We start from the raw sequence: 14,018 nt of genomic DNA on the forward strand, positions 1-14,018 counted from the left end.
TGGGGAAGCTCTTTCTGAAGTGCAAGAATTCCCTCCAGACCTCTCTTCGAAGATCCGTTTTATTAGTTCCTCCCAAAAATCAAACAGATTATAACATAAATCTCAACTTTCAAAATCCAGCACACCCAAAGTTCTGTTTTCATGCCGTGCTATTTATATTCCAGTTGTGCGGTGGTTCACGTAACTGTGAAAGCGGCATAATCCGGGCCAAATGCACACCACAGCAGGTCTGTTGAAAAACAATCTGTTTTCATTTCTCTGTTTAGATGCCCGAGGCAAAAAGCCCATCATTAGTGCTCCACTTCCTCCAGAAATTGAGTCTCCCTATTTCTACAAAGTTCTAATTCCATATCATATCAAATCAAATCAGTTTATTTATAAAGCACCTTAAAAAAACACAGTAAAATACAAGGAAAGAAATAATACAATATAAAAATGAGAAATAATAATAATATAAACATCAAATCAAAGCCTAACGGTCCTTATAATAGGGGTGGTGAAAAAAATCGATTATTGATTAATCGCGAGTATGTTATGGACGAGTATGAATCGATTATCAAATTTTCAAAAATCGATTTTTTAAAAAAAAAAAAAAAAAAAAATCCACTCTGCGTGCATTTAGAGCATGTTATGTTATGAGAGGCGAATCACAACTACTTCAGAAAACCCAGCACAGTATAGGAACTACCAGGCAGTGACGTATGTGTACGCTGAAATAAAAAGTATTTCACCTCAGAAAAACGGACGTTCCTGTCCTGTCAGCCGTTATACTGTACTCGTAGCGCACACTCTTCAATTGCACGCGCAAATGCGGAGGGGCGCGCCGTGTATCGCTTCACTGTATAGTGCAAAGTGCAAAGGAAACTACGAGCATGCAACGTTGTTCGTTGTAAATTAGTAAGTCATGAAATAAAAGTAAAATACCAATAAATCACGTTACTGGTAGGCTACGTCGTGTGTTAGCTGAGAAGGATTTGCATGCAGGCATGATTTTCATTCTATTCACCAGGAGCAGTTTCCATGTTTCATTAACAGTTCTTGTTAGTATTGTGTATTCACCATGGTAACTGTCGTTTCAATATTAACGCCAAAATGCCACTTTATTTTCACTTTGTGTTATTTTTTATATTTGTAAAATACTGTGGTGGCTCATACCAACATTGTATTAAAAGCTAGTTTGGTTCAACTTGATGAGTCACAACACAATGTGATGTATTCATTTCTGTGTTCTACAGAACATAAGCTACATACAAATAATTCTGAAGTTATAACTACACGACACAGAAAGTGCTTTGAGTTGTTACTCAATAAAAGAGTTAAGTAATTCAGCAGCTGACTTTTTTTAATACTGCAATCACTTAGTGTATTTTTGTTTACTGTTGTGAACTGGAAAATCAATAATCGCTAATCGAAAATCGTTAATAATCGAAAATCGACTGTAATCGAATCGGGACTTCAATAATCGTAATCGAATCGAATCGGGAAATCAGACAGATTAACCACCCCTACCTTATAAAGAAGCAAAGTCCTCATCAAACAAATATGTCTTAAGACGAGTTTTAGACATGTTTACAGAGGTGGAGGATCTGATAAACATTGGTAACCCATTCCTTAACTTAGGAGCAGCGACTGAGAAAGCGTGACCAAGGAATTACAAGGACCAGGTGATTTTGGATCTCTGTGAGCAACTAAAATATATAAGCTCAGAAACACATTTTGGTGCCAGTCCATGCAGAGCTTTAAAAGTATACAAAAGTACCTTGTACTTTATTCTAAAATGGACTGGTAGCCCGTGTAATGAGGCCTGGGTAGGGGATATATGATCTCTCTTTTTTGTGTAAGTCAGCAACCTTGCTGCCGCATTTTGTACTCTCTGAAGACGTGACAGAGAAGACTGACTTGCACCCAGATACAGAACACTGCAATAATCGAGATGTGAAGAAATGATAAAAGCATGATATGCTTGATTTAAAGGATTTGGTAGCGGGATGCTACCACTTAAACCTTGGGTTTTCACCCTCTGTGCATTCTCTGGCCCGTGTCAGTCCTTCACTTGGGCTGGCCATCTTCCAGCTGACCGCTAAATACAGGCCAGGCCTGCCGCGGGACGGCTGTGGAGGTTTTCTCTCGCCTCTTCTCCTGTCACGGCCGTTAAATGCACAATCATCAAGGCTGCGACTAAACTGAAAAAGCTTTGTCTTTTTCAGAACAAAAATTTGTTTTAAGTGAAGCTTAGCGATTTTTTTGAAGAACTAATCATTTTGAGGTTGTCTAATGATTGTAGTTGGTTTAGAAACAGCAGGGAACTCACAAAAACATGCTAGGCTATGGATAAAGTTGGATGACCTCCAGGGAGAATAAGGTTTCTGATTAAACATCTTTGAAGAACCAGTCCCCTGCGCTCATATGATCCCAATACTGTGCTAATGTGACCGCAACCTTTGTAAAACATACCAGATCTTGAAACCAAGAGCATATGAGAGTCACTAGAGGAATCTTCTACACCAGTGGTTCTCAACTGGAGGGCTGCAACCCAAAATGGGTCACAGGTTTGATCTGGTAGGAAAAAACAATGCTAAATGCAAATAATAAAACTCAAAACATTTGAAATGGAGCAGAAAATGCTTCCCAGATATTCTGTTGCGGATAGCACAAGCTTTGTGAACGCCAAGAGCATGAAACCCTTGAAATTCAAAGACATTTAGAAAGCATTAGAAAGAATTGGGTCTATGTATGTCAGGTTAATAATTAAACATTGACTAATTAATGTGTTTTAAATATTATGAAATAGTTTAATTAGTAGTAGTATTAATACTTAGTATATATAAAGTACATAGTAGTAATACATTGCAGGATTACGTTTCATTAAGTGACATTAAATATTTTAAGTTTCAATAAATATGCATTATTATTTAATATTTTCTTATTAATCGTTAATAAAATTGTTGAATACCTGCTTTCATCAAAATATTTTTTTAAAATTAAAACAAAATATTTCTCAGTTTTTGCAAAGTTGCAAATTTATTTATCATAATTTATCATAAACTCATAAAAGTATAGTTTTAGGTGTAAACTGCAGTGTTGTTATTGTTAACTAAAACGAATACTATTAAAAATCATTTTTGTTAACTGAAATCAAATCAAATAGAAATATTAGAAACAAACTTGAATGAAAATTAGAAATTAGAAACAGAAACAAGTTTAAGTGCTAAAAGTCATTTCTAAGTACTTAATTTCAATAAAAAACACTAACATTTAAACATGTAGGCTATGTAAAAAATACGAATAAATGTAAATTTTCTATTTTCAGGAAATTTTTGTTGAATTTTGTTAAATAAAATATACAATCTTGGCCCATTAGCAAAACCAGTTGAGAACCACAACATCAAGTCTACTCAGAAGAGCAGAGACGCCGATGGACTAACCTGGAACACAACGACCTTCCCATCATCAGCCTGCAGGTAGAAGGTCCAGGTGGAAGAAATGAAGCTCTGGGCGGAACTGACGATGTCATTGCACCAGCTGGACACGGCATCCATCACAGACATGGGCTTGGGCCGGTTGGTCAGAGCCTTGAGCTGCAGAGATCAAGCCGAGAGAGCAGTTTGATAGAGATGTCAAAACATCAGCGCGATCCCAAAAGGAAACAACCAAGAGTCTTACCTTTCTCCGTTTGATCTCCGGCTCAGCGGGTTGGCTGGCACACCCTGTGCTGCACGCCTCCTGCTCCAGCAGTTTACTGTAGGCCTCCTGGCATGCTGCGCACACACACACACACACACACACAAACGATACCTGTCAGCCGGCTCCATCTCCATTCAACCCTCCCCACGGTCAAGCAGTCATCAATATCAACAAACATCTGAGCAAAAGCCGCCCGCTCCAGAAAGCACAGGATTGATTTTTAATAAAACACCTTCCCTCATGCCTAGCAGCTTCCCACAGACAGCTCTGTTTGCCACTAGCACACAATACCATCTCCAGATAAAAATGAGTGCTATCAGCCTGTCTGCACACTCTATAGTATATGTCCTTGGGCTATGCAGCGCTTCATTCCCGAACATTAGCCGTGTCAAATGTTCATGAACGCATTTAAAACGATTCAATTTAGTACTAGCACATAGCAGTCTGATATATCTTACTGGTTCTTAAGTGGAGTTCAATTCCTCCTGTGAGGTTTGAACTTAAAGTACTGGAAACTCAATTATGACACGCGTTCAAGAGATTTCAGTCAGAAAATTAGACTTAAGGTGTGGTCACATTTACCATTGTTTGGTGAATTTTTGCCATTTCAGTATGAATCCCCACTATCAGGAACTTTGAGTTAGGGCAAAAAATTTCTCCATGCAGATTTCACGACTGGATCAAGTCGGTCATTCGAATTTGCCACGTTGACCAATAGAAAACTGCTTGGTTTGAAAGTGACTTCAGTTGCTGTGCGAGTTGTGGTTCACTACGGACAATAGACAATGTACCTTTTTTGTCTGCGAACTTTCGCTAATGTGATCTCGCCTTTAAGCAGCATTTAAGTCCTCCAGGGAAGGTTGAACTCGTACAAGCACTGGAATTGTAATTACGACACGCGTTCAAAAGATTTCGGTCAGAATTTTTTTACTTAAAGGGTTAGTTCACCCAAAAATTAAAAGAATCCCATCATTTACTCACCCAAGCCATCCTAGGTGTATATGGTTTTCTTTTTACAGCCTAAACACATTAGGGGCCCTATCTTGCACCCAGCGCAATTTACTTTGTATACCGACGCATGTATCATTCCTATTTTGCACACACGCACAGCAGACTTTTCCCTCCACAGACACACGTCGGTAAATTAAGAAATGAACTTGCGCTACCGGGGGCGGTTCAGCACAAAGAAAACCACATTTTTAGAAAACCATACATTATTACAAGGGAAAATATTTACACACGAGGGAAATCATTGTTGTGTCCGTGAAGATGTGACCCAAATTATTATACGCTTGTTTAACCGAAGCTAATTTGGGTGGGTTTCTCCCATCCTCATACAATGTCACTTCTCTGTGTTTTACGGCCCTGATGAGAACGTCGGTGTCCTTAGGCTGTGAACCGCTCCTGGCGTACGCCTGGCAAATCCGCCGTTATAATAGCAATCCGCCATGGAACAAGCGCGCCTGCTCTTAAAGGGAACACTCTGATTGGTTCATTTCACGTTACGCCCAACCCACACCTATGAATAATGAAGCTACTTCAGACCAACCCCTTTTAGATTTGCGCCGGGCGCAAGAGTCATTTATCCCGCCGGTATAATAGCAACAGCACCCAAGACCCGCCCACAAAGTTACTTGCGTTTCGCGCTTGATACTTGCGTTTCAGATCGTTAAAATAGGGCCCTAGGAGTTATATCAAAAAATATCCTGGCTCTTCCAAGCATTATAATGGGAGTGAATAGTAACTGAGATTTTGAAGCCCAAAAAAGCCCATCCATCCATCATAAAAGTAATCCGGACGGCTCCAGGGCGTTAATAAAGGCCTTCTGAAGAGAAGAGATGTGTTTTTGTACAAAAAATATCCATATTTATAACTTTATAAACTATAATGACTGGCTCCTAGTAACAGCCGTACACGAGTGGAGTTCCGGCCGAAGAGTGAACTCTGACCCGACGGATAATGTATTGAAAAACACGGAAGCGCAGAGGATAGTGCAAAACAAAACACCGGTCACAAATTAGAAGTCTAAAGCGAGAATTTTTTTCAAAGAGAAACGCCAGAGGAGCTTTAGTTTGTTGCTCAGCCCTATTTGTTTGAACCACAAGAGGCGTCAAAGCTTACGCTACTCCTACATCCTACGTCATCCGCCAGAACTCAACTCTTCCGGCGGATGTAACCGAAACTATTGATTACAGTTTATAAAAGTTATAATTATGGATATTTTTCTTACAACAACACATCATTTTGCTTTAGAAGGCCTTTATTAACCCTCTGAGGTCGGCAAACGCACGGGCGCGTTTTGCTGGATTTTCTTCACATTGTAGCACTATAAACTTAAATTACTCTGTCATTTATGGTCATACAGAAAAAAGAAATATAAAAAAAGAATATGTGATATTTTTACTTTTGTATGTGTCCACTTACAATCAAATCAAAACATTGTGGTGTGCGTTCTGCCTCAACGGTGTGCGTTCTGCCTCTCCGTCGCGGTGAACTTTTTTCTTGAGCACGTCTATAAACTGAAACAAAACTCAGCGAATACTTGTCACACATTTATGAGCCATATACCTTTATAAACATTTAAGTGTGTACTTTTAAATGATTGGATTTAAACTGAAAACAAATATTCTCTGTTTAAGTAATTTGTATAAAACCAACAAGATGTCCAGCTTCTCAAACGCTTCCTAATTATTTTTAATTTGAACACGCCCACTCGCGCAAAAGAGATTGACATGCAAATCTCCACTTGGAACGCGAACGCGCTCATTACCTCAAAAACAAAACACCAAAACACTTCACAAGTCTCTGCTTTTTGTCGAGTTTGAAAGACGCGCCGTGAGCTTACATTGGATTTAGGCTACCTCAGAAGAAGAAGAACGCGATTTGAAGACAAGAAAGATGTAAGGTAAGAAATTCTTACATATTAGTTTGTTATTGTTGCATAAATTTCACATTGCAGTTGAACTGTTGCTAGATATATGGTGAATATTATAATATTTAGACCTGTGTTTGTGGATATCTGTTCAAATGTAGATATGTAATGTAAAGAACCATAATTTTTTATATTTTGGATCGCGATCGCGTTTGAAAAGCACCAAACGGCTTCATGTTTTTACTATTATCTCATTTCATATCATCATAACGAATGGAAACATTTGAAGTAACATGATAATCAATATATTTTTCTCTAGCTTAGTTGTTACTGAAATATTTTGGAAGATTTATAGGCTGCTATAGGTTATTGTTATTATTATTTTATGCAGCACTGCGCATAGCCTATGCCTACAAGGCACAACAAACCTGGTGTTCATTATATTATATATTGTTGGAAACATTTATGTGTGTGTGTGTGTGTGTATTCTGTGAATTTTAAAAAGCAATTTTAACCAGAAAAATCTAAAATTTATTCCCAAAATCGTGCAGGCCTTTCTCTTGATATCAGTATGTTCACTTTTTCTTTCTTTCAGGGCCCAGATGCCACTGAGTCCTGCTGACTTCAACATTCACATGAGTCTCTGTACATGAACATGGTAAAGTGAAAATCAAACACCTTGGAAATGAAAGGTATGTACAATGTTTTTAGGAATGGCACAAAGGTCTCTGTCTTTGTATCATTGTTTTCAATTAGTGCTTTTTTGTCATTTGTTGTGTATCTTTGGATTATGTTGTGTTGTAAATAAATCCAAAAAATCTAAAAGCCATTCTTTTTTAAATGTCCTCATTCTTTGTGCAAGGTTGCTCAGAATGATAGGGCCTGATAGCTCCTAATAGGGCCGTTAGGGGAGGGTCTTTGTCTTTCCCAGGTGTGAAAAGCGTACATATTAATGAGCTCCCGCATACAGCTTTTTCACACAAAACACGTCGTAAAATTTTTTAATCAATATATTGTCTTATCTGGATGAGCAGTCAGGGTGATTTTCACATAGTTTTAGAGCAAATATTCTAGGCTACGTCATACAATTTTCAAAAGTCTTGTGAAGAAATAATCAGTATGGGTTTCATGACCTTATTTCAGTGAGAATTGTTTTTTGTATTTTCACAAACCACGCATAAATGTCATTATCTCAAAACAACAAACTTTTACATACATGCTGCTGATATATTATTGTAGCAGAGTTTGTGCTGAATACAGTGTAATCAGACTTTAGCCATGAAAATGTCACAAGTAACAGAAATAAGCACAAATGTCAGAGCATGTCAGAACACCTCCAGGGCCCAGAAAACAGCTCAGACCCCAGAGGGTTAACCCAGGGCTGCCAACTTTTGAGTTCAGCTTAGAGTGAGATTTTGGGGGCGGGGCTTGGGCAAATGGGGAGGGGCTTATGTAGGGGCGTGGCTTGGTGTGGAAAAAATACAAACACAAAATCCTTGCATTAGTGTATTAAGTATATATTGATTGTCAAAGTATTTGGTATCTGTACAGAATTTCTTGGGAGATTTACATTACATTTAATTTTCACAAACATTTTACAAAAATAGGATTAACATGTGATAACATGTTCACAGATTAACTTGTGCTCTATTGTAAGCATTTTCTATCCTACATACAGAGCACCAATAATGTGTACTTAGTGTCCCCTTTGTTATGAATGGCCATTTTTCTGACCATTCATTTTTAAAGGAGCATCGATAGGACGCAGCTCCGCTCTGGGCTTTAATCTTTTGGCCTGTTGGTCTCTCTTCTTTATCTGAGGGCTCATCTGTCTCCTGCTCTAAAGTCTCAGATAGACTTTCATGTTCCTTCTTCTGTGTCTTTTCCTGCTGCTTCTCAGGGTCACAGGACTTCTTGGAGGGCTGATAAACTACAAGCGTTCTTTTCTTGCCTGTCCCTGACACTTTAGATAACATCCTATAACAAAAAAAATTCAAATTTATCTATACTGACACCACCAGTCAAATATCTTGACATGATTGATGAGTTGTGATTGATATAAATAAAATCATTTTAATATGGGACGTCGTTGACTTGACATTCTGTTCTTAGAAAACAATAATTAACATTAACTATAGGCTACACTGTAAAAAAATTAATCATGAGTCTTGTCATTTTCATTACAAAAATTAAGGTGATCATTAAAAATATGATGTAGATTTTGTTAAGAAAATTGTGGTTCAGTGTTTTATTGAAAATATTGAGAACATTTCACTAATAACTATGCATTTTACTTTTTTTTTTAAGGAAACATACACAATTTTAAAGCTTGAATTGAGGAACTGATAAACCTCAAAATTAAGGAAAAGGGGCTACCTAGTTATTTTAAGAGAATTAGCTCATTTATGTTAAGCATATTGTTTTATACATGTCGCAATAACTCTGCTAATGATAGTGCAGTAACATGTTTGAAACTGTACTGTCATAGCAGCATATAGTCTTTTTATAAAACAATACATCTCAAAGTTAAATATAACCATGTCATATCCATTCACTTGACTTCACACAATTTTGAGAATAAAAAATACTTCAAATAAAAAAGCACGTTTCACTAAAATTTTTTAATTCATTATGTCATAGACTAAATAAATTAGGGGATTTTACATGATTTATTCAGGTAGATTCCATGAATGAAATCAAGCTTTAACTACTCAAAAATATTATGTGTAATATTGTTACCATCATTTTTTAAGTAAATAGCAGTAACATTTTTTACAGTGTAGGGCAGGCATGTCCAGATATTTGTATTTGAAATGCTTTTGTACTGTTTTTATGATAAAGTTATTTAAAATAACTGCTCAGTGCTGCAAAACAAACAACTCTGCTAATGCTAACTTAATTCTATATAACTAGGCTATATAACAGCATAAGGTATTAGTTACTAGCCTAAACTGGACGGAGACACGGAGCGCCCTGTAATTCACTGACCTGCCTGCGTTCACAATTCACACGATGCAGATGGGATGGAGAACGGCTGACTACACAGTTTACAGGAATAAATAGTGTGCAAAAAACTCACTACACTGTATGTCTGGTCTCTCTGCGCGTTGGTTTGCGAGATCATGCGGCGCGATTTTCCCCCCCCCTCACTGCTGCACGAGTCTGCGTGAGAATATGGGGGTGTGGCGTGAGAGCGTGAGAATTTGGTCAATTGCGTGAGTCTCACGCTGAATGCGTGAGAGTTGGCAGCCCTGGGTTAACCCCCTAGAGTCGTATGGATTACTTTTATGATGGATGGATGGGCTTCAAAATCTCAGTTACTATTCACTTCCATTATAAAGCTTGGAAGAGCCAGGATATTTTTTCTCCATATAACTCCGATTGTGTTTGGCTGAAAGAAGAAAGTCATATACACCAAGGATGGCTTGAGGGCGAGTAAATTTTGGGATAATTTTTGAGTCAACTAACCCTTTAAAGTGATTCATACATTGCTACACTATTGACAATGGACCTTTTTTTACTGCAAAATTTCACTAATGTGACTGCATCTTTAAATAGGTCATTTGAAACTGTAGCTTAGAAAGCTACAAGCTAAAGGTTATTTGAAATAGTTAGCTACCGTACAAGCTGCTAACAAAAAGCTGAAGTTAGGCTACTTATAAATTAATAAAATAACTATTCAATTATGTAATTTATAAGTTAAGCATAGTCATATTTTTGCTAGCACAAAATTAATGATTGAATAAATGAATCTCAATTTGAGTGACAATATCAAACTTGCACAGGTAAATTTATATAAATACAACATAAAATGTACATAACGGAGTCCAAATCATAGTGCAGGGAGTTGAGTCAGTAAATCATTTGTTTTTAAATCTAACTGTCAAAACAAACCAATTCACAAGAATGACCTGAACGTTCCAACGCTGTAGTTAAGTTAATATCGTTGCTAATTCAGCTACTAGTGGTCAAAATAGGTCGTACCTCCCTGGCACTCTTCCTTGCTGGTATTGATGCCTGTATTTCCATTCACAAACTGGCAGATGGAGTAGAGCCGACAGCCACGGTGACAGGCATTCATGATGGAGTCCTGTAGGGACAAGGTAAAAGCTTCATTCAGAATGAATCCTTTTGTACAGTAATATATGTGATTCCAACAATCGCTTTAATTGATGTTCGGATGCATTTATCCACAGGGATGTTGTAGATATATGGAGGTGCTGTCAAAGACCTTTTATGTAAAATCCATCTTGAGATTCTCAAAATCATTATGCAAGATGTGACATGCCAACGATTTTCTGAATAGTACGTCAGAATGGAGGATTGATTGTGGGTGGCGATAGCAGAGCGCTGGTTGAGGTTTGAAGATGGAAGGGCAAAGTGAGATGATTCAAACCCACGCAAGGTTGACTCATGACTTTTAGAGTTACCCTGTAGACCCTGCAGTGACCTTCAGTGAGCCACAATATCAAAGGCTACTCCAGAATTTACAGGGAGCTGGACAAAAAACAAAATATATATATATATATACACACACACACACAATATATCGCACAGTTGATGCTAACTGCTGAGGTGAATCTTTGTGACTCAAATATTTGAATCCGTTCTCTAAAGGAGGTTGGTTCACTGATTCGTTCAGTGAATCTTTTTACAAGTTGCACTGATTTGTAGCATGAGCGAGTCCTCGAAACATTCAAAGTGATTCGTAAAAAAAAACAGAGAGACATTCCTGAAAGAGAGTGATTTATTCACTTTGAAGACTTTCATAAATAAACAAACAAACAAACGAATATGGGTGCGAAGCTTCGTTTCTATTTTTCCAAACTGCCAGACGAATGAATCTTATGTGCCGGATCTTTTTAGTGAATCAAAAACATACAGCATGACCACTGTAGTCTGAGGAGCGGTTTACACGACAGTTTTCAACGAAAAATGGAAAACGTTTTATGCGATTTTGCCGTTCATTTACACGACAAAAGCGTTTTGGTGGCCTGAAAATGCAAACTTTTTGAAAAAGTGCAAGATTTTGAAAACGATACCGTTATCGTCTACAAAACACGAATTTGTGAAAACGGTGACGTGATGTGCATTACGTGTTCAATCTATAGCCGCGTAGTGTTTCTTTACAAAGTGACATCGCCAACTACTGGCCTGGAGGCATAATAAAGCATTTTGAGTCGTTTTTCGCGGATCCATGTGTACCGTGATCGTTTTGACAACGTTGTCATCTGTAAGCGAAAACCCCAAAGAAAAAACTTCAGTTTTTAGCACATCGTTGTCATGTAAACGTACCCATTTTTAACTAAAAATCCTCAAGATCCATTTCTTTTTAGTAAATCAAAAAGACTTCTGAATCAGTCAGAACAGTTATTGAATTCCAAGTATTACTTTCGTTATATCCTGCTTGAAATTATGAACTTTAGTGTCATCAGTGGGATTTTATGAAAATGAATGAATGAAAGTTAAAGTTCCATTTTTAAAGTCATTCAAAGTCTATTTGACACACCTTTTCCAATATTATTTGTTATATCTGGTCTGTTGATATCTGAAATTATCTCATTGTTTTTTAAGGCAGTAAAAGCAACTTGAGTTGAAAAGAATAAGAATCGTTCACATCCTTTCTCATCCCTTCAAAGGAACCTCCACTAGTGCAAAGTGATGCAGGCTGCCGGGAAAATAAGGATTCCTTCTCGGTTTCTGAATATTTAAATCTAAACGAGTGCAGGCATAATTGAACGACGACGCACACGGATATATCGAGCAAATATCAACCCACGTCTTTACGGGCCATTATCAAACAATGGACTGAATGGAGATGTGCTCGCGTGCTTCGGCGAGAATTCTATTGCCGCGTTCCGTTTGGCGCATTTAATGCTTGTTGCCGTTTAAACACATCCGAATGACAGTTCCGGCCAGACGGCGCCTGTGTCTACATATTGACCGTTAAAATCCATGCGTCATAAAGCATCATTCTCGGCCTGTTGTGTTCTTGGAGGATACAAAGTAACGTTTCCATGCGGTGCCAAAAACTAGGACACAGAAATCCATGAATCGATTAAGAATTGGCTCGGGGTGCTGCCAAATTATACTCCATTTTTGCGCAGTGTCTTTGCGCAGAACAGTTTTGTGTCAAAATGAAGGTTTGGTTTAGCCTAATCTCGCACGTTGCCTATAGTAATTTTCAATTGCAAAACGATTTTATTTATTCACATTTGCAAATGGCTGCGGCTCCGATAAACCACTAGTAAATGCCAAATAATATTAAATGTATTTTTTTCCCACACAGGCCGTTACAATAAACTGCTGAAGCATCTGGTACATGGCACTTACTTTGGCGGGGCTTTTGTTTTTGATGGACATCTGGCATTGCTTTTTGCAGTAATTGATATCGCCCAGTTGGTTGTCAAACAGATCAGATGATGCCGCCGCCAACGCCACCAGAATCAGAGAGGCGAGCGCGGGAACGCCGCGCACCCTGCCGCTGAACTGGAACATCTTTTATTCGCAGGATTCGGTGCACTGGCGCGTCTGCGGTCGGTTCGGAGCGTCTCGACCTGTCCCTGTCCCTGTCGTTGCTGCTGTTTCGGTTCGGGGCGGGCTCTATCAGCCTCGGCGATCTCGTGCCTTTGATGCGCCGTGTCGTCATTCCTCACATCATCACGCACGCGCTGCGCGTCTCCGTCCAATGCATTGCATTGCAGTAGATCTGGAGTGGATAGACAGAATATAGCATTGAATATAGGGGAAAATATTTCTAGTTTTATTATTATTGTAAATAAAAGCAACCAAACAAATGTTTCATTTCCACCACATGAAATTATAAATTGCCATGAGCAAAGAAACTGAAATAATAATAAAAACATATGGAACAATATGAGGATTTAACTCCTTAAAATTGATTTTAGATTATTTTTAGTATTAATAACACACACACACACACACACACACACACACACACACACACACACACACACACACACACACACACACACACACACACACACACACACACACACACACACACACACACACACACACACATATATATATAAATGACAAAATATTACATTTTAAATTTTAATTTAAAAATAAGTACTTTTAATTATAATTGCCTGATAAAAAAATGTTTGTATGCTATTTGACTTGAGCTATGCAATATTCACTATAAAAAAGTTGCTGCCTTGAATTTTTAAGTACAATCAACTTGATATTTAAGTCATTTCAACTTAAATTACATTAAACTGACTTAAAAAGGAGTTTATAAAAAAGTTGAAAATTGCTTAACTTATTAAAACATATTTTGTCATTTTATTGACCAACAGTTACAACTGTGACCAGGAATAAACACATACCTTAACTTTTCAATAATTATCCAATAAACATAATTCATGTTCTAAGAAAATATGCACAAGTTAAAAAGCTCTAAAGTCTATACATATTCAAAAATTAAAATAGATTT

The 14,018-nt window shown here is 37.7% G+C and overlaps 1 protein-coding gene across 1 annotated transcript in view; it reads right to left on the bottom strand.

Moving 5' to 3' along the window:
• Positions 1–13,272, bottom strand: part of tmem59l (transmembrane protein 59-like) — a 24,675-nt gene extending 11,403 nt beyond the window's left edge. Inside the window, exons 1-4 of the mRNA XM_081384517.1 lie at positions 12,890–13,272; positions 10,541–10,646; positions 3,664–3,758; positions 3,426–3,578 (exon numbers count right to left, since the gene is read on the bottom strand). Coding sequence (XP_081240643.1) covers positions 3,426–3,578; positions 3,664–3,758; positions 10,541–10,646; positions 12,890–13,054 — 519 coding nt within the window. The 5' untranslated portion in view covers positions 13,055–13,272. The remainder of the gene's footprint in view (positions 1–3,425; positions 3,579–3,663; positions 3,759–10,540; positions 10,647–12,889) is intronic.
• Between the last annotated feature and the right edge of the window lie 746 nt (positions 13,273–14,018).

The sequence above is a fragment of the Scardinius erythrophthalmus genome (genome assembly GCF_964197995.2).
Source record: "Scardinius erythrophthalmus genome assembly, chromosome: 14".
Taxonomy (NCBI): Eukaryota; Metazoa; Chordata; class Actinopteri; order Cypriniformes; family Leuciscidae; genus Scardinius; species Scardinius erythrophthalmus.